This window comes from Rhodnius prolixus, unplaced genomic scaffold (assembly GCF_049639745.1).
Source record: "Rhodnius prolixus isolate KJV_2025 unplaced genomic scaffold, Rpr scaffold_3, whole genome shotgun sequence".
Taxonomy (NCBI): Eukaryota; Metazoa; Arthropoda; class Insecta; order Hemiptera; family Reduviidae; genus Rhodnius; species Rhodnius prolixus.
Genome location: NW_027411603.1, coordinates 52107922 through 52128584, shown reverse-complemented (window position 1 = coordinate 52128584; position 20663 = coordinate 52107922). Strand labels below are relative to the sequence as shown.

Below are 20663 nucleotides of genomic sequence, written 5' to 3'. Positions count from 1 at the left end.
AACCGGTCAGGGGTACAACAAAACATGCATGCTATGACAGGATTAAATCAAAGAATTTATTGATTAGAACTCAGGTTTCTTGGTTATAGATCTTGGTAAAGTCTTCTTACTCTGCCTAAATTGTTTCGGCTAGGATGTGTACGCTCATCGGTGGTTTTGATGACTTTGACCACTACTTCCTTTATTGAACGAGTTCTTGTAAATTCCTTAGGGGGGGGGGTTACCTTATCAGGGTATGTTCTGTGGTTAGAATTGCATAGAATTTGTATAGCATTGCTTAGAATTTGTTTTCCTAGTGTTGAAATAATACTAGGAAAATAATAGATTATAATAAGGAAATTTTTCTCTATAAAACTGATTTCAAAATCAACAAGCAGTTGATTCTCAGAAACACCTTTTAACTCTCTTTCTTGAATCTCAAGAAATCAGTAAAGTAATTGCCTAATTGTTCAGGCCAGATATTAACGGCCAACTAACCAATAACCATGGACGAGGGCGGAAGCTGAGTGTATTAGAATTTTTCCAATTAAATGGAAAGTAGCAGCTTTTTTGCTTCAGTTTTTCTGAACTTTTCCTCACAAACTTTTAAAGCTTTTTAAATGTGATATGATGCACTCAAGAAAACTTTCATTATTAGAAAATAATTATTATAATGTGATTGGAATCCTAAAATACACCTTCTCCAAACTAAATCCAATCAGCGGTAAGGATAGTATAAATTAATTAATGAAGACGACCATACCATAATAACTTGTCATTCGCAGTTTAACTTACAATATCATTACTGGCTATTAGGAATTAATTTAGAATAAAATAACTCTAATTATGATATAAAATAGGTCACCATTTAATAACCTCAAAACAATATCTATTTATTTTCTTCCAAAAATATCTGTACACTTATTCGATTAAATAATCTACAGCCTTACAGCAAACTTTACAACAACCGAATATTAGATTATTACTAAGAAAGATTCTAAGGATGGGCCACTTTCTATTTAAGGCATTAAATAAAGAATAATTTTTTAATTACAAACTAAATTGTACAACAATTACAATAAATGTAATTGTGCTGCCAATTATCTGAAACAAAAAACAAACAAAATTAAAAATAAGATGTAAAAATCCATGTTCGATTAAATAATCTACAGTCTTTTGCTTAAACCATGTTGGCTATTAAATAAGAAAAGTAATGCTTATTTTTTTAATAGGGCTTAACCTCCAACTACCGATTACGTCATTACTTTGTTGAGGAAAATGTAATAAACGACTTCGAGCCGCCCCATTAGAAATAAATTTTAATCGACAGGGCACGCAGGTATCGATAACCGACTAGCACAAGCGCCCGCCAGAAGGTACCAACCTGTTTTGAGATTACCTTCTGACCTCTTCTGGATGATGGATATAAGTGCGTGCTGCCAGTTAGTGAGATCTCTTTAATTATGTGTTGTTTATTTAGTAAGTGCCCAAAAGTAAGTGAGTAAAATTGTTAAAGTTGCAACCAAGGTTTATAACTTATTGTTTTTCCTTTATGTACGAATGTAAACTTTTATTGGAAGAATTAATTATAGTTTGTTTACACTGTCAATTGTTATACATTCTGGACATCACACCTTCTGTTCTCCTCCACAGATTAAGTTGTTCAGTAATGATCATTAAAAAAAAATTACAGTTTACAGTGAGTGATGTGAGTGTTCACAGCGGATCAATTGTAAAACTTACACTGGTGACGAGTGGATAGCCCAGATTCAGGTAACCAGCTGCTGTAAAGTTAACTTTTTTCTTCTGTGCGGTATAAAATCGCAGATCATCCTGTGGGAATCAGTGATTTTATTAAACAATGTTATTGAGCGAATTTCAATAAGGAAATATGATAAAGTAACCACTTTAAATAAAAGCGCAACCGTTTCCATTCATTTCCGGAAGTGCCAAAGCAATGAATTTCCTTTTTAAGTATTACAATATACGAGATAATGCCCTAAGAATTGCCATTAGCACACTAAGTAGGTGCGTAGGTATCACTAGGAGCAGTTTCCTTTTAAGAAAATTTAAAAAAGAAAAACACTATTCCAGGAAACTGGTACCTCCTGTTGGCCGATTTCCTCCATAACCTTATGGTCAAGTATACTGGTGGCACTGGCTCGAAATATCAAATTTGGACGTAACGCGATTATCCGTTTTTATTGCTAACAAACAGTCCTATTTGTAAAAAACTTTTATTTTATTGTAACTCAAAAGACGTCAGAACAGATATTTCTGGTGATAACTGGAAATCGAAAAGTCTGCACGATTACAATGTCTAATCTTAGCAGGTGTAAGAGAAAGTGAAAATTATTGAAATATTGTTTGTGGGGGAGGGGGGAAATGAAATTAGATTTTCTGTACGTACATCTTTGATTCCTTGAAAACATCTCTCTGTCGTGAATCGAAACAGATGTTCATTGAAGTTCTCAACCTAAAAAGTTAATTAACCACTTTAAAGGCTTTTTAATGCAAACTCTGAATTTTTGTTGTGTACTCTCAAATCTTCCTAACATAATACAGTTTTTTTATAACCATACATTCCTTTAAACGACACCTAATTGCGTAACACCTGGGCCCTTCTCCAGGGCGGCCATAAAACAATTTTTTTTTAGAAAAAGTCATTACAATCAAGTTTTTAGAGCTATTTTTAAGTGAAGTGACATCAAAATTTAAAGAAAACCGTTGGAGATATTTTTGAAAAAATCTCAAAAATGTGAAAAAAGAAAAACAAATACACTGAAGTATAAGTAATTTTCTTCGACCTCAAAATTATGGCAACAGACTTAATGCTCCGTAATATTAAGTAACTGACAGTTTTCAAATAAATTTTCATAAGTGCTATTATTAAAGGCGAGTCAACATCAGCGATCGATGGCTTTACTGAGCAATGTCGGCCTCGACACACACTGTTTAGAAGAAGTTTTCTATAAATAGTTTAAAACCTAAATGATTGCAATATCTCCACTGAATAATAGTAAAATAAACAAAAATCACTGACTTACCTGTTTCCCAAACTGTTCACAAAAATAAGCAACCGTTTGTACGCAACCAACGTAATACGATACAAAAATTAGACCCACAATTATAATCGATAAGATTTGATCGTTCACACTGTACACAGCTAGGCAAACTCGATATAGATTTGCAATAAAACCTAAAGTGCAGGTTATGCACAATAATAGGTTATGCCATGAAAATACAATGTTTATTAATCTACCATGTTTAATAAGTTCATCATGTTTTCTAATCAATAATTTTGCAAACACTTTAAAATAGTATTGTTTTTCAATTTTTTCCATTTCATTATTGATTTCTTTTAAATTGATGATTAGATTTTCCATGAATGCAGTGAATTGATAGAACGAAATATTGTTGAAAAAATGTATAACTTGCTTGAGCACTATATAAACACATAGAAGTACATCATTTCTTTCAGCGTTCCTGGAAGTAAACAAAAATCCAAATGTTCCAGTAAATAACAAGACAAAATTACAGCCAAGTATCAAAGTAGATAATTTTGCCTTTCTAGTTTTATAACGAATCAATTTTCTCCATAAATTTCGATAATGATACTGGGAAAACATATGCACTAAATTCAAGGTATGATTGATTAATGATAATATCATGAAAATGGTACGCAACAATAAATCAAGACCTTTTTTATGCTTGCTGATACGATATGCTTCGTGGATTATACCTGTAAGTTCCAAAATTCTAAGTAATATAGATTCAATTAAACTCCAACAGCTAATATTATAATCGTTATTAAATAGCCATAAACCTGCTAAGTTTGTTACGAATGAAGTTAGTTTTGAATCAAACATTTTTTTTTTAAAGATAACTTTAAAAAAATGTTAACACGTAATTATTTTGTATTCACAGTTACTTTTGTTCATTTTTTTGAACCCCTAACTAGGACAACGCATCATGCCGTTCTGTTTTGAACTAATCTTATACTAAACAGTTTAATTTGTATTTTCTAGTTTTGTTTTTACTATTTATATTTTCTATCGCATTTTATGATCTTAAAAAATCGACTGCTGTTTCATTTCAATGTCGAATAAAAATAAATTATTATTTCTCTACATTCATTTTCCGTTCCATTTTGTAATTATTATTTCGGGAAAGGAAATTTCGCTTTAATTTTTATCTCACGTCATATATTCGTGTGTTTCCTATCTGATATCAGTTGATTGTTATTGGACAATAATTGTCATGCCGTACCGTACGTCTTCTAAGAGGAGATTAAATCAATAAAATGAAATGATTTATTTATAATGTAACGTAATGATTTACTTATGTAGCTATTTGAGTATTGTGTTTATTTGGTAGCAGCCACTGGCTGGAATTGCCTGCAAACACTTATCAAATTGTGGTGAGTGTATTGTCACTTTTATTTGAAAATTTCTTCCAGATAAAGCTATATTAGGATTGGAGAAAAGAATCTGAGTTCCTTGAGAATCTATGTTCATGTATTTGTGGGCTTGTCTGTAGGATTGTAGGGCCTCTTTACGTGAAGCCCTATCACAATATTGCTCCCCCTATTGTTCATGAATTTATTTTGATCCATCAAAGTCAACTTTCAAATAAAATTGTCTTCTTTAACTTTTACAGAAAAAGGAGTAACAGAAATTTTTATGCGTATTTTTATTTTAATTAATATCAATAAAGCAATAATAAACTAAAAAAGATTCAAAATGAACAATTGTTAGAAAGATATTGTGCTACCAATTACAAAGTATCTGGAAAAATAAAATAAATAAACATAATGTAAAATTGAATCATATAACCTTGTATCTTCAACTTTGTTCAAGGCTGATTAGCAATTCTGGTGTGTCAAGCTTTAAACTAAAGCTTAAACTTAGTCTCATAAAAACAACAACAACAACAATAATAAGAAAACCGTCTTTATTTACATTTTTGTTACATTTTGTTTTCAATATACTTAATTCGCCAAGACATACTCATGACTAGGGAACGGATTTGTATGTATTTACATATTTTTTTCTAGGCAATTTACAGACGTTTTTCAACTAGAAGTATTCATACTGACACTTTTTAAGCCGTTTGAGTCTACTTTTTTCATATTTGGAGGTTATCGCATATTTATACATATTTGATTAAAATAAATAAATATTTCTACATATTTAATCAAAATATGTACATATTTTTTTCATATTTTTCATTTTGGGCATATTTTCATAATTGGGAGGTGGTTGACAGGAACTGTGAACCACAGACTGTAGGGCTGTGAATCACAGTGGGTACAATGGTTATTGTAATTTACACAGAATGCTGCTAAACAGTGACGGGCACTTGTTAGTTCTTTGAAGTTGTCTGACGTTGTCTGTTCTTTCAGCTCGTTCGTTGAAGTGTCCAATTCATTTCGTTCGGTCACTTAGTGTATTCTTTTTTGGGTGAAATGCCACGAACATCGGCCTCAAACAAACAACTGGTTGCTAAATATCTTCGCGAGTTTCCAGCAGAACTTTTTCGAAGTGATGGAGACATTTTGTACTGCACAGCTTGTGACAAGCGCGTTTCTTGCTCTCAACGTTGCCAAGTCACCCAACATATTGCCACCGGATCGCACATAGAGAATAAAAACAGAAAGAAAAAGAGGACGTCCTATCAAGCCTTCCTTACATCTCCATCATCAAGTAAGTCTACTCTGAGTACAGATCTGTGTCGGGCTTTGGTTAGGGCAGATATCCCATTCCACAAACTTAAAAATCCTCATTTCAAAGGATTCTTAGAGACCTATATTGGGGAAAAAATGCCTGACGAGAGCACTCTGCGGAAAAACTACCTGGAAGATATCTATAAAGATACACTAACCAGAATTCGAGAACATATCAAAGATGGACCGATTTGGGTGTCAATTGATGAAACCACTGACGTTGAGGGCAGGTATATTGCCAATGCAGTTATTGGAAAACTTGACAGTGATGCTGATGTGGATTCAAAGCCATTCCTTTTGAACTGTGAGGTTCTCGAAAAATGCAATCATTCCACCATTTCACGATTCTTCGATGCCTCAATGCATATCCTATGGCCCAGTGGAGTTTTGAACGAAAAAGTTCTTTTGTTTCTCTCTGATGCTGCCCCCAACATGGTCAAGGCTGGGCAATCTATTCAGGTATTTTATCCTAAGATAATTCATGTGACGTGTATTGCTCATGCCTTGCATCGAGTAGCAGAAACTGTCCGATATATTCCAGAAAATATTTTAAGAAAATCACATATTTTCCACATAATTGACGAAAATAAATGCATATTTTAATTAAATATTTGGCATTTTTAAATACATAAAAATCCATTCCTTACGTCATGACCATTCACCATCTGAGGAGAGAAAAAAAAAAACAATATATCGATAACATATGTATTTACATCTTATACCTTTTGGACCATCCTGTATTTCCAGTTTCAGTCCAAATTCTGAGATTAACGCCCAAAATTCGTGGAAGTTTATAAGGCGAGCCTGTTTTAAGAATGTTTCCAGATAAATTCAACTAAGAGAAATGCGGAGTAAAGGGTAATGGAAAAATTTTACCTTAAATGTGCCATTTCCATGACAATATTATAACTTATTAAGGGATTAAGGTTATTTATTGGAAATTTCCAGATTTCTAGAAAATTTTCCGACCAGGAGTAACGCCTTACTGATTACATTTTTAACTTTGTGGAGATTTTCTCGACAATAGCCCCCACAATTTCCCTTAAACCTCATACAAACAGAAGATTCACCGGGGGAAATTAAAATTTGATGTCAAACATTAGAATCCTTCGAAATAATACTTCCGGTTTCTAGGTAGTAATGTGAGAAAAAACTAAAAAGTAAAGTAATGCATAGTTTATCACGGTCTTAACGTCCCAACTATCGAATTAGGTGTCGTGAACGAAGGCGACTAGCAAACGTACTTTACTACTAATTCCTCATATTTAACCATTAAATAAAATCCAAGGCCTAGACCAGGGGAATCGAACCCATTACTAACAACTATTACATTTTAACCGTTCGGCTATCATGGCGGCTTAATTTAACATGTGTAACAATATTAAATATACAGTTTACGTACATCTTCATATCCACGAAAAGCTCTTTCCGAGGTGAATCGTTACAATCGTTGTTGTTCGTTGAACTCGTCAACATAAAAAATAAAAAAAGAGATTAAAAAATATACATATATATACATATATAATCAATAATTTCAAGGTCCTGGTGCGCAATGCAGCCCCACTTCTGCTAATAGTAGCCCTTTGTTGGACTTCTTAAAAGATTGTACTTAATTTAAATAGTTAGATATAAGGTTGTATTCCTTTTAAACATCATTTAATTATTAAACATAAAAAGAAAACATGCAAAAATTGTTTATCTGATTTTAAAATTTCTCACAAAAAGACGACAATCAGCTGTCAACTCCCAGTATTATAGAACATATAAACTACATACTGTATATCCAACAGAGATGTCGATAAAATACTAACTTTTATATCCATCTCAGCCACACAAATATCATGTTGATTTGATATAAAGCCAATAGTAAATATTGTACCTAATAATAGATTTTGCCATGAGAATAATGAGATTATTAATTTGGCTTGATTAATTATTTCATCGTGATTTTGAATTAATAGTTTGACATGTTTTATTAAATTTCTTCCCGATTGTTTTCATTTTATTATTCATGTCTTTTAGATTATTTGTTAGATTTTCTATTAATGTAGTGAATTGATAATTTGAAATATTATTGAAAACATGTAAGATTAGAAGATATACTGTATGAACAATCAGTAAAATTGAACTAGTGGTATTCTAATCACTTAGCGTCAACAATCCTCTTTTAGTTCCAATAATTATTGCAACTACATTAATTCCAAACATTTAATTAGAGAATTTACATTTTTCTTTACAGGGAATAAATTTGTACCAAAAATTGATCAAACAGCTGTTTATGCTTGATGATATATCCATAAAAGTGCACATTATACTTTCAGTATTTTTTAGCATACATAAACAATATATGGACAAATTTATACCAAATATTTCAAAGATTCTAACAATAATGGATTCCAATATATACCAATAATTTATTAAACAACTATAAGCCTGATAGTATCATGAAAAATGTTAAATGTGAATTGAACACCATTTTTTCGCTAACATAAAATATTTTATCACTGCTAATGACTAATTCTTTAACCCAGGACATCCACCCACTACAGCGTCCACAGTTCTGCTAATGTGGTTGCTCTTTTTGAAATATTAATGTTACTGTGGCTATCATACTATTCTATCTGACTTTATTATCAATAATCATAATGTCATGAAAGTAAATTACGATCTGATACAAAGTGTAATATTTTTTTTTTTAATTTTTGTACCACTATTTTGTAATTATTGCTGTGTCCAAAAATTAAATGTCTCAATCTATTATCCAAGTCACGAAATATTTTTATGTGCAATATTATTATAGTTTAATATTATTAGGGAGAGACCCGCGCACCCTATCTCACCTGAGCTGGTGCTGAATATTGAGAAATGCAGTAAAAATTGCTTCGGCACAAGCAGAGCCCAGGTTTCTCTTATTTTGCTTCTTAAACGGCGGCAACAACCCACAAGTTCGAGTACCTTGGACTCCCAAGAGCAAACACTACCATCTGACCTTGTCAACCGCCACCTCTTCGCTGAGACATACATTTTTCAAATCGCTGACAAACCTCTCAACTCCTCAGCCTCGTGTCCTTCTAGGAGCAATCTCCTCAGGCTTCTGCCATCCTGAAATATTTTTTTTTTTATAATTTTTTGGTTCTCTGACTGTTCTGATTGATCACAGATCAGTTTGATATTGTTTTGGGTTCAAAATGGAACACCAAAAACTCATATTGTGCTTTTGCTATACAAACTGATTCGGTTTTCGCACACGAAACTGACCTACATTATTTAGAAATATTTTCCGAATGTTGCATAACAATATTTACAACCAACTGAACACTTACAATAAAGTAGATGACATTAAGTATTTGCAAAGCTAACATTTTGAATCAGCATGTATCATAAAGAAGTTATCTTTTCAAGTTAAAAATGAACAAGACTAAATATTAAAAAAAATTTAAATCAATTAAACTAATCAATAAAGAACTTTTATTACACATTAAAATACAATCAACTTACTTCGATAACGCAAGTTTAGTATTCAACAGAAATATTGGAATATAACCAGAAAATATTTAGAAAGTAAATTGTACAAGAACTGCCACTAACGTTATTGTGCTGCTAATTATCTGAAAGAAAAATGAAAACGTCATCTTTTAAATTCTTTTTTTTTTTTTTTTTTCAATAAACAAAATTTATAAACTATAAAATTTAAAAACGCTCAAACAATTTCTCTTACAGCATGTCTCACAGTTGTAAGAGAAAAAAAATAGTCCACAAATTAAATTAAGTAATTAAATTCTATGTTTTTTATTCATTGCCTGCAACGGGTACACATAATTAGTTTTTGTGGGTCCCTTTTTTAGAAATAAATGCTACCCTTTTTTCTCAATGAGATCGTTTTAGAGACCTCAGTTTGAAAAGTGTGTACAGGCAAAATGCCGCACTATTGTAGTCGCGGGGGTGAAACTAGAGTTCATTATTAGCCACTCTTCTAAGTTGAATGCGGATTCCTACAAGGGCTGCATTTAAGCGATCATAGACCTCTTGACAAGGCTACAACTGAGTGAGCAAACACATGCCACTAGCCTGACAATGGAATTGTGGTACTGGGTTCGATTCCCGGTCTTAGGCCTTGGATTTTATTTAATGGTTAATAAAAGAAATTTACAGTAAAATATGTTTGCTATTCGCCTCCGTCCACGACGTCTAATTGGTAGTTCGACGTTAAGCCCCGCCTGAAAAAGTAGACGATTCCTTTACTTTTTATACTAGCCTGACAATGAATAGCCCTCTGTTGGTTCATCACAAAGAAGAAGAAACCTCAATACATGAAATGAGCCCCAAGTACACATCAATGCAAAAAGAAAGTTCGACTCCTTGGGGAAGACAAACTCAAACCTGTCGACTCTACCCAGGTATCTCCCACTTAAACACTTAAGTCTAATCTATTGATTGCCTATTGGCACTACTGGATGTGTACCCAACTGGAGAGTGCCACAAACTTATCCCCTAATTCAAGGTGGCATAGGCTGAACGATTGATCCCCATGGAATCTAATTCAATAGAGACTTACGAACTTATACTAACTCCAAATCTTTAGCTCCTCTTTGATTTTATCCGTCCTGGCACACATGTTTACAGTATCCTGGACTGAATTCAGACTTTCATCCATCCTCAGATTAGGTTAGAGATTTCAACTTCACTTATGTTTGCGTCTTGCACTAAACTTGCTGACTGAATGAGGGAAGTAACATAATATGAACGGAAGTTATTCAAAATTTTCATGAATCTTAATGAAAAATTAATAAGTTTCGTTAGTTTCATTTCATTAGTTTTACAAAATGATCAAACCTCACTCAGATAGTAAGACGAAAACAGAAGGGAAGTCTAAATTCGTTTACCAAACTGAGTAATCTGCCCCTAAGCTCGATACCACGTATGGATACGATAGAATTCGTGTTAAAGGACGAATAAAATCAACGAATTTAGAAGTCGTTAAGATTTATGTTAGGTTATAGTCTGTTTTAAAATCATTTTCCAAAGCGAACTATTGAAACATATCTATATCTTTCAATATTTTCGGTGGAGTGGCGAACCCCTTAATCCAACTACGTGCCACTAGCCTGCAATAGTAAGTAGAAGAGGGCTCCTACACTTTTAGTGGGAGTAACTATCGCTTGATCGACTGATTGCCTGCAAAGCTCTTGAAGCCGAATTTTCAACAACAAAAATGCAACACGAGCAAGCTTTGTCCTTCACTGAACTTCACAGAAAAAGTTTCTCCCTTACTATAGTAAACATTGCTGTAAGCGAAGGTCGGTGCAAGTGTTTCACAATTTATTTTATTAGTTTTTAAAAACTCACAGAAGTAATAAGTGGATATCCCAGATTAAAGAACCCAGCAGCTGTGAACTTGACGTTTCTCTTCCGAGAGACATAAAACCACAGATCATCCTGGAAATATAAATAAAGAAAATACAATCACAGAAATCGGCGCCAAAACCTTTCCGATATTACAGGGGCGGAAGTAGTGCACTAAAACTGATCCGTGGACATGCATTTGTCTGATGGTGAACCAATGCTGAGAAATGATTTACTTACATCTTGATTTCCAAGGAGAACTCTTTCTACTGTAAGCTGGAACAACTGTTCGTTGAAAATTTCATCCTAAAACATTGAAATTGAATTAAAAAAAAAAAACTGGAGTAAATAAAACTGCTGTAAGAGGTAAATTTTCTTCACTTAGAAAGCAGTGAAACGATGAAAGAATCGAGATTTTGATGAATCAATGATCAGGAATTTTTAGGCAAACAAGGATGTCTATAGCACCATTTAGGAAACACAATCTCTCGTGTGTTTACCATTATTTTCAGTCATTACTGAAGATTTGGTGCAGAAAGTTGATGAAAAAATGAAAGCGAACAGACACGCTTTACGATTGCATCGTTATCAAGTTCCTCCATCGTTTCCTCAAGTGTCAAGAAGTATTCTTGATAGGACTGGACGTTTAAATAATCGAAAGTTGTCACACTAAGCACCAAAACTACTATATGAAGTGTACAAAAACAAACGTTTAACCAGCGTGTTAAGTTATCTTGAGCGATACAGTAGGGAAGGTTATGAAACTTATGTTTACTTTAAAAAAAAAAAAAAAGCCTCATAAATAAATGAATCAATTTACCTGATTTCCAAATTTTTCACAATAAATCACGACAGTAAATATATTTCCAATGTAATAAACAATAAAAACAATAGTCATTACTATACTAAATAACATGTTATCTTCAGAACTGTTTGCATCAACAAAAACTTCGTATACACAAGCAATAAAACCAATTGTACTAGAGAGGCCTATGAATAGATTTTGCCATGAGAATACATTATTTACAATTCTAGCTTGATTAATTATTTTATTACGTTTTCTAATTAATAATTGAACATACAATTTTAGATATAATTGATTTTTAATAATTCCCATTTCTTTATTAACCTCTTTTAGATTGATTATTAGATTTTCCATTAACTTACAGAATTGATAGATTGTTAGATTGTTGAAAAAATATATCATTTGACTCACGTGATTGTCTACAATGTACAAAATTAAATCGTTACTACTATAATCGCTCAAATCGACTAAAACATCTGCACTTCCAATAATAACTAATAGGAAATTATAAATAAGCACAAAGTCTGAAACTTTAGTCTTTCTTGCTTTAAACAGCATTAATAGTTTCCATAAATTTCTTTTAGAAAATTGTGAATAAACATGAAGAAGGTTTACACTATGATCTAATATGTCTACTAATATGAATATAATTTTCAACATTGTGATGCGTTCATTTTCAATTGTTACGCATAAAAGATAAATTTCAAAAATAATAAATGATAATTCTAATAATCTAACAATCATAAATTCCATTAAATACCAATAATTAATTTCATAAAGTTTGTTAAACAACCATAAGCCTGCTAGTTTTGTTATGAAAAATGTTATTACTGAATCGAACATTTTTTTTTTTAATTCTAAATTTAATACGTAAAAGTGTTCATAAGCTCACTGCACTAGGTTAAGTGGTACTAATATGTTACTGCTTTCTAAAATGTAGTTCTATTTATTTTACTATTGATCTTCTATTAAGTTTTATCGCAATCCAGGTAAACACAATGTCATGTAAGTGCTTAAAAACTGATACAACAGATAGTAATAATTCGTATCATTTTTTTAAAACTCTATTTTGTAAGTTGTTAATGTCTGTCATTATGGATACTGCATTAATTTAGTACATACAAGTCACGATATATTTTTTCTACGCATTATTATTACAATAAGCCCTTAGGGAGGGATCCTCCACACCCTTCCTGGCTGAGAAGGTAATAAAGGATGAGAAATGCAGGGGAAAAATGACTTTTCTGCACAAGCAGAACCCAGGTTTCTCTTGTTTTACTTCTTAAACGGCGGCCACAACCCACATGTTCCGAGTGCCTTGGACTCTTAAGAGCAAAACACCACCATCTGTTCCTGACAAGCGCCACTTCTTCAGACATACTTCACGTAGCTAACAAATCCTTAACCTTGAGCCTACCGCGAGCTATGTAGGGTTTGATATTAATTATACAGAAAAAAGTATACCTGATTTCCAAATGTTCACCACAATATACAACAGTCAGGATATTTCCAAGGTAATCTATATATATAAAAATGAATGTGTGTCTGTTTGTTTGTTTGTACTCGATAGATTCAAAAACCATACATCCAATCGGGAAATTATTAGGTATATCCCCGGGAAGGTTTTTGCAATTTTTTTTTAAAATCAGAGTTGGGGTTCTAGGTGCACTCGAATAAATATCCCAAAAATATCAAAATAACATTTAATTAGTAATATTTGTTAAAAGTGTAACCATGAAAACCATGAAAAACAGTTTTTTGCAATTATTAATACGAGAATAAATTATACCGAAGATGGTGGAAAATCCATTAAACTAAAAGTACTCAACAATACTATTGACGTTGATAATCGTTGGGTAGTACCATATTCTCCATTACTACTAAAAACGTATAACGCACACATAAATGTTGGGTACTGCAATTCAGTGAAAGCTATAAAATATATTTGCAAATATGTGAACAAAGGAAGCGATATGGGAGTGTTTAGAGTGGAAAATACAACTGCATCTAACGATGAAGTCACCCAATATCAACTGGGACGCTTCATAAGTAGTAATGAGGCTGTATGGCGTATTACCTGTATATCATTTTCCATTCATGAACGATATTCAACGGTTGTTCATTTAGCAGTACATCTTGAAAATGGACAGCTTGTGTATTTTACATCAGAAAATGTACGTGCAAGAGCAATGTCACCATCGCCAACAACATTAACTGAATTTTTCACATTATGTAGAAATGCTACCTTTGCAAGGACACTACTGTACTCTGAGGTAGGGGTAATTTTATTGTTAATTTTCATTTCGATGTATTGTATACATTTGGTCATTAATAAATTATGTTTGAGGTATCAAAACTGCCTTTTTGTTCAAACACAGCAACGAGCGAACGGGTACAGCTAGTAAACTACAAAAAGACCAGGTACACGGCAAAACTCATTAACAAATGGAAAATTAATTCTGCCAACAGAATATGGAATGCGAAAATTACATAAACACGTAATTAAACGAATTATACTAGTTAAGCAGTGAAATAAATTTTACTGCGTGAATACGGTATTTATTAATCAGACCTTGATTAATCTTTTCATTATGTTTTCTAATTAATAATTTATCATTTTTTGTTTTTTAAATATTGTTTATCCTTTACTCATTTTTATTTAGATTCTCCATTAACATACGGAATTGATAAATGTTAACAATATTGAGTGCATTGTTTGAGACGCCATAATTTCTAAAACATCTCAGAGCAGAAATTACTATTATATTGTTATAAAGCAAATTACACAACACAAATTTTGCTTTAGCGTTTAGAAATATAAAATAAAATGAAAAGTTAAAAAGTAAATTGCACAACAATTACAACTAATGTTATTGTGCTGCCAATTATCTGAAAGAAAATTGAAAATGCAATTTAAATAAAAAAAAAAAATTACATTTTTGTAAGAGTAAATCAAGTGATTGTTCACCACAGATACTGTTCGTTTGAAATAATACAATAAAAACTCACTGTAGTAATAAGTGGATATCCCAGACTGAAGTATCCAGCTGCTGAGAATTTGACGTTTCTCTTCTGCGAGGCATAAAATTGTAGATCATTCTGCATAACGTAAAAAAAAATATACATATATTCATTATCTTTGATTTTTATCCGTCTCCTAGCACGGCATGTTTTGTTGTATCTACTGGCCGGACTTGGAGTTGCATCATTAGAAGTAGATTTCGACCAGTTTGGTGAAGAGATTTCGACTTCTGGTCTCGCACTGTGTGAGGTATGGAAATATAAGTGAAATCCAAGTCTCGTCACCAAATTGATTGATCTATTTTTCGACTATCAACTCTTGCTGATAGAACAGCTGTCCTACCGGCTACTTTTAAATCGGATGGCGCGTGAATGTAAGCAGTAAACACCGGAAATATGCGTGCTACTACGGATAAAATTAACGATATCATCCAGTATTAGTCACATTTCCATTTTCTTAATAACACAAACAAATTAACAGTCACCAAAAGTATCCATTTTCCTTTCAGGCTCAGTAGATATTATTTTTTTTAATAAAACGGCGTATGTTAACATGTAGAAATTGGTTTTAACCATTTCAGGGATTACAATACGGAAGTCGATTAAGGACTTCCGGGAGAGAGGGGCTGTTAGACTCCATATTGTAAAGGTAGAAGGAACAATAGCCCTCCAATCTCTCTCGAAGGAGCCCCTAACTATAGATAAGAAATACTTTGTAAAACTAAGATATGTTTCTTGGCAACAAGTCGATTTTTCAAGTTAATCGAAATCAGTCAACCGGGTGCCACTTAACGGAATCGATTTTTCGGTTTATTTATGATTGTCTCAAAAAATACTTATACGATTTTTTTAAAAAACAGAGTGTGCTCATTTTTTATAATTAGATTTATTACTTTTATTTAAATTGTTTTCCCCGGAAATTTCGATTAAGGTCTTCCGAGAGGGAGGGGTTGTTCGACTCCCGTATTGTAAGACTCAGTATTGTGGGCCATAAGTCCACGGCGCCTAATTGGTAGAAGAAGTTCAGAGCCGCTTGCAAAAAATAAACGATTATGAACCTATTTCTTCTCAAACAGCTTAGCCTGCCATCAATTCATTTCGCCTCTGTTCAAGAATGGCCGATCATTAAACAATGGTATGTTTGTCTATCTAAATCAGGTGAAATGTAAAGAAACCATCAACGTACTTAAAAAGTGGGACTTAAAAATTCTGAAACTGGATCATACTTACATCTTCTTGATTTCCTTGAAAAGCTCTTTCAGTTGTAAGTCGGCACAGTCGGTCATTGAATAGGTCAATCTAAAACAATAATCAAAATTTAAAATACAAAAAATAGGTACAAAAAATCATTATTTTCCTAACAATGTATCCGTTTAACAGTATTACATGCTATTGCTGGATTTTATTACTGGTTAACGTGACACAGCCATTAAGCATGGAAGTACATTGTCTAGGAAAAGTTGCAAGATCCATTTGGAAGCTGCAGAGTGGTCCTGATCGAAGGACTCTTACACATCAAGAAGCACTACAAACCAGCATTCCCTTTTCTCAAGGGGGGTTTTCAATGATACCTATAACCCGCCGATGACATTGATGTTTGGTGGAGTATGGAAACCACCGACTTGGTAATCCGTTTCTTTATCTTTCATCGTTTAAGGAGGAGTTTTTAAAGAATTTTTCACAGCATTGGCAATAAAATGGTACAAGGGTTGAAAATTATGAGGTTTATTTGGGTTTGGGATCGAAAATATTTCGAATTAATGGAAAATAAAATGGCCATATGTAAAGAGAAGAAAAGCCTACAGTTTTTTTTTGTCCAAAGAGGTTTTCCAAGGATGCTTGTGGAGCCGTCGAAAACACATGATTTAAAATCTGCCCCCATTGCAGCACTATGAAGAAACTCTGGATCAAAATAGCAAAAATTATTTGAAAAAAATATATCGAGTGAAATCAATTTACCTGATTTCCAAATTTTTCACAGCAAAACACCACAACCTGTATATTTCCAAGATAGTAAACTATAAAAAGAATACGTACGATCAGTGTGAATAACACAACAGCATCAAATCTATCAATAGTAATACAAACATGGTAAAGATTTGCAATGAAACCAGTAGTACTAGATATGCCTAACAATAGATTATGCAAGGAGAATACATTATTTACAATTCTAGCTTGATTAATGATTTCATTATGCTTTCTAATCAATAATTGTACATATAATTTTAAATGTAACTGTTTTTTAATCAATTTCATTTCTTTATTCATTTCTTGTAGATTGATTATTAAATTTTCCATAAACACACAGAATTGATACATTGTTAAATTGCTGGAAAAATGGATTATTTGACTAGCCAGAAGATCTACAATGACCATAACCAAATGATTACTATTGAAGTTGATTTTCAAATTGATTGAACTACCTACAGTTGCAGTAAGTAATAATAGAAAATTAAGAATAAGTACCAAATCAGAAAACTTAGTCTTTCTAGTTTTATATAATATCAATAATTTCCATAAGTTCCTATAACGATATTGTGAATAAACGTGAATCAAGTTTATAAAATGATTTGTTACTGTATTAATTGTGAATATAATTTGCAATATTATTGATCGTTTATTCTCATTGGTTACACATAAATAATAAATTTTAAGTATTATTACCGAAATTTCTAAAATTCTAACAATTATGGATTTAATTAAATATCCAGAGTTAATGTCATGAACTTTATTAAACAACCATAAACCTAGTAGTTTTGTTATGAAGAATTTTATCGATGAATCGAATATCATGTTCTCTAATTTCTAATGCAATCACTTCACAATTAATTTTCTATAAACAGCTGATAATAAAACCAGAAATTGATATTAACAGTACACTGCCTTCTATTACACTGCTTTATTTTATAAACTTTTGATCGCAATATTTGATCTAAAAAAATAAAATTAAAAAAAAAATTATATGCGCATTTTTGAGCATAATGATGCATTAAAATAATTATATCATTTCGTTTATTTTCCAATAATTTTCTTTTTTTCTAATAATTATTGTGCACAAAAATTATTATTTGCCCATTTTTGTTTCAATGTCTGCATCACGTACATTTTCATGTCTATCAAAATTTTCACAGAGAATTATCTACTATCATTGTACATAGATCATTTAATATACAATGTCTCCCCCTCTCCAATTTTCTCTAACTCCTGTTGGTAGGATGGATTGCGATTGTGTATAATTTACATTAATAGCGTTTTTATCGTAAGTACGTGTTTTGAAGTTCACTGATGTTAGCTCATGCTCTTTTTTTTCTTTCTCTTTAATTTTTAATTTCCTATTCTAAGAAATTCAATTCTGTAAGTTTTTTCCATTTCGACTTCAAACCGGAAATATCCATCATTTTAAGGTCGCTTCCGTTAGTAATAGTGGGTTTGGGGTGTATATGTGCGAGTTTCTGGACAAAATATATAGGAAGCGGAAACTTTATATGCCTAAATTAATGACTTGTGCTGACTATTCCTGGCTTGGGCGAAAGGCGTGAACTTGCTCGAGGAAGAGGTTATCCTACTGCAGCTTTCTATCCTTTCAAATTCTTTCTCAGTGAGTCTGGATGCGTTATTTTTTTTTATCTTGGGTGCTTTTTGATAATTGATCTCTCTTGGCACCTGACAGATCTACTATATGGTCGCAGTTGCGGTGCCCTGGAACTGAGGCCACGGTTCTATTCTTTATTTACACGTCAGTATCTTCTAAACATAATACTCTCCAAATTATCATAGGCGACTCTCTAAAGTAATATTTAATTCCACCACTAGAGAAAATCGTGAGGCTGCGATGAACAACGTGTAGCGTATTCGGGAAGGGTAAGAGATGAGAGCTGATGGATTAATGGATTAGGATGTCCTGTGAGAATGGTAATTTGAGATCATTATGGATACAGTTGGAGGCGTAATATGAAGCGTTACTTATTCGGCGAAGAACTTCGAATTGTAATGATCGAAGACAATAGATACTGGAATGCTCAGCTGATCGCCGCTGTGCTGATGTTTAAAATGTGAACTGTATTATTATTGCCACCAAAGTTATTGTAGTGCCCACCAACTGCAACAATAAATAAACCAATTAGGTACGTGATCATAACACCCGACTCACCCGCGTTTCCAAAATAAGCCTTGATATAATCGAAAGGGGCTAGTTAAGGCCCTTAAAAATGTTCGTGATTTCCACATGAAATGCAATAATAATAATAATGCAGCCCTGGAAAAATCAAAGCGTTTCATTTTTATTGCTTAGCAAACATAGAAGGGGGGTCACACTCCATGATACTTTCTACGGTCTAGTGCCTCCTAGAATCAGGAACATGTCCAAACATAGCAAAATTCAGGTTCACATCATGTTTCTGTTTAGAATGCTGGAATATTGCTGGGTTGTTACAGATTCTGTGGTGTGGAGGGACCTTTTTTTTAAAAAAAAATTTATTTAAGACGCGTCAACAGTTGCGGTCTTGGGCGCCCTGAGCTTCCGGCACTTCCGGCCTCAGGACCGTGTTCCCTCGATACAGAGAACACTGTCCATTACCGGACAGAGAGCTGTAAAAGGAGCTCCTAGGAACAGAAAATCTAAGGACCAACAGCTGGATTCAAACCCACGATCTCCACGTTTGAATCCAGTATACGCTAACCTCTCAGCTAATCTCCCTTCCTTAGGAGAGACCATTTTTATTATTATTTCAAAATTCTATTATAACTTTAGACTCACTGTGGTGACAAGTGGATATCCAAGAGTGAAGTATCCGGCTGCAGAGAAGGTGACGTTTCTATTACGGCTTGCATAAAACTGAAGATCGTCCTGTAAGAAAAATTACCATGTATAAATTACATTTAAAAGCTTCACGAATTGTCTTTCTGACAATCTAAAAACCAAAATACAGTTTTTGGACTCCCAAATGAGGAAGATCTTATTTTTTTTTTTTAATTAACTGTTTAAAACCATTACAAATTTTCTTACAATTATACGTACGTCTATAAATCCGCTTAAAGATCTTTCACTAGTAAATCTAACCAATAAATAATTGAAATTATCAATCTGCAAACAGAAATTTAAGAAAATAAAATTCAATTAAAGAACACAATCAATGAAGAAAATGAAGAAAATCTACTTTACCTGCCCTCTTAGATTTTCACAGTAATAAGCAACCGCTTGGATAATACCAAAGTAATGCACAAAATATGTTATATTCAATAGAAGAGCCCTAATTTGTAATTTTAGGAATAACTTAACACAAACACCATAAACATTTGAAATAAAACCAATTGTACAAATTGTGCACAAACATAGGTTCTGCCAAGAGAAAATTGTATTAATCAGTCTAGCGTTGATTATGATTTCATCATGTTTTTTGATTAATATATTAACAAATAATTTTAAATATAATTCATTGTTTAATAGTTCCATTTCTTTATTAATTTTTTGTTGTTTAATTATTAAATTCTCCATGAGTATACTGAAATGATTTACTATAATACTTTTGAAAGAAAAAGTGATTTGTACAATTAACAAACCAATGTACACTGCATTATCTCTCCAGGTATGGTCTAACCTTTGAGTTAATCTAAACAATAAAGCTAATATAAAAATAATACCAAATTCTGCACAATTTGTTAAAAATATATAATTTGAGTATTTTGTCTTTTCAGTTTTGAATACCAATGATTGTTTCCATAATTCTTTGTAATAATATTGTGAACAAATATGTGTTACATTAAGTACTGAGTTAATTAATATGGGTATTT

General features: G+C 32.4%; 4 protein-coding genes across 11 annotated transcripts in view; 2 read left to right on the top strand and 2 right to left on the bottom strand.

Annotated features, from left to right (window-relative positions):
* The window catches only part of eag (potassium voltage-gated channel protein ether a go-go), a 364129-nt gene that overhangs the window by 179095 nt on the left and 164371 nt on the right, over nucleotides 1-20663 (top strand). The gene's annotated exons all lie outside the window — the stretch shown is intronic.
* LOC141453535 (uncharacterized) lies at nucleotides 943-3863 on the bottom strand. Its single transcript, XM_074126902.1, has 4 exons — nucleotides 3027-3863; nucleotides 2390-2455; nucleotides 1723-1812; nucleotides 943-1083 (listed from the first exon to the last, which is right to left on the bottom strand). Exons 1-4 carry the CDS (start codon nucleotides 3846-3848, stop codon nucleotides 1030-1032), a joined length of 1032 nt encoding a protein of 343 aa, XP_073983003.1. The 5' UTR covers nucleotides 3849-3863; the 3' UTR covers nucleotides 943-1029.
* LOC141453539 (uncharacterized) lies at nucleotides 1382-20039 on the top strand. Of its 4 annotated transcripts, none has more exons than XR_012458049.1 (3): nucleotides 1382-1752; nucleotides 17151-17307; nucleotides 19624-20039. XR_012458049.1 is itself a non-coding variant. In XM_074126912.1 (3 exons), exons 2-3 carry the CDS (start codon nucleotides 5447-5449, stop codon nucleotides 17160-17162), a joined length of 729 nt encoding a protein of 242 aa, XP_073983013.1. In that variant the 5' UTR covers nucleotides 3597-3723; nucleotides 4639-5446; the 3' UTR covers nucleotides 17163-17482. The 4 variants fall into 4 exon arrangements, 1 of the variants encoding a protein (XP_073983013.1); XR_012458048.1 differs by lacking the exon at nucleotides 1382-1752 and adding an exon at nucleotides 3593-3723; XM_074126912.1 differs by lacking the exons at nucleotides 1382-1752; nucleotides 19624-20039 and adding exons at nucleotides 3597-3723; nucleotides 4639-6163 and having other exon boundaries at nucleotides 17151-17482.
* Nucleotides 8445-20367, bottom strand: LOC141453538 (uncharacterized). Of its 5 annotated transcripts, XM_074126909.1 has the most exons (9): nucleotides 20035-20367; nucleotides 19891-19956; nucleotides 19630-19719; nucleotides 16833-16891; nucleotides 16104-16172; nucleotides 14862-14951; nucleotides 11288-11353; nucleotides 11051-11140; nucleotides 9265-9312 (listed from the first exon to the last, which is right to left on the bottom strand). In XM_074126909.1, the coding sequence occupies exons 1-7, from the start codon at nucleotides 20365-20367 to the stop codon at nucleotides 11314-11316; spliced, it is 747 nt and encodes a 248-aa protein (XP_073983010.1). In that variant the 3' UTR covers nucleotides 9265-9312; nucleotides 11051-11140; nucleotides 11288-11313. The 5 variants fall into 5 exon arrangements, with proteins under 5 accessions (XP_073983008.1, XP_073983012.1, XP_073983009.1 ...); XM_074126910.1 differs by lacking the exons at nucleotides 9265-9312; nucleotides 11051-11140 and adding an exon at nucleotides 13930-14741 and having other exon boundaries at nucleotides 11306-11353; XM_074126907.1 differs by lacking the exons at nucleotides 19630-19719; nucleotides 19891-19956; nucleotides 20035-20367 and adding an exon at nucleotides 8445-8806 and having other exon boundaries at nucleotides 9203-9312; nucleotides 16833-17249.

Coding starts and splice junctions, on each gene's coding strand:
- LOC141453539 (XM_074126912.1), top strand. CDS start 5,447: ATGCCACGAACATCGGCCTCAAACAAACAACTGGTTGCTAAATATCTT.
- LOC141453535 (XM_074126902.1), bottom strand. CDS start 3,848: ATGTTTGATTCAAAACTAACTTCATTCGTAACAAACTTAGCAGGTTTA. Junction 2,456..3,026: donor GTGAACAGTTTGGGAAACAG/GTAAGTCAGTGA, acceptor TTAACTTTTTAG/GTTGAGAACTTCAATGAACA. Junction 1,084..1,722: donor GCTATCCACTCGTCACCAGT/GTAAGTTTTACA, acceptor TTTTTGTTTCAG/ATAATTGGCAGCACAATTAC.
- LOC141453538 (XM_074126907.1), bottom strand. CDS start 17,249: ATGGTCATTGTAGATCTTCTGGCTAGTCAAATAATCCATTTTTCCAGC. Junction 11,141..11,287: donor TTCTCCTTGGAAATCAAGAT/GTAAGTAAATCA, acceptor TTATATTTCCAG/GATGATCTGTGGTTTTATGT. Junction 9,313..11,050: donor GATATCCACTTATTACTTCT/GTGAGTTTTTAA, acceptor TTTTTCTTTCAG/ATAATTAGCAGCACAATAAC.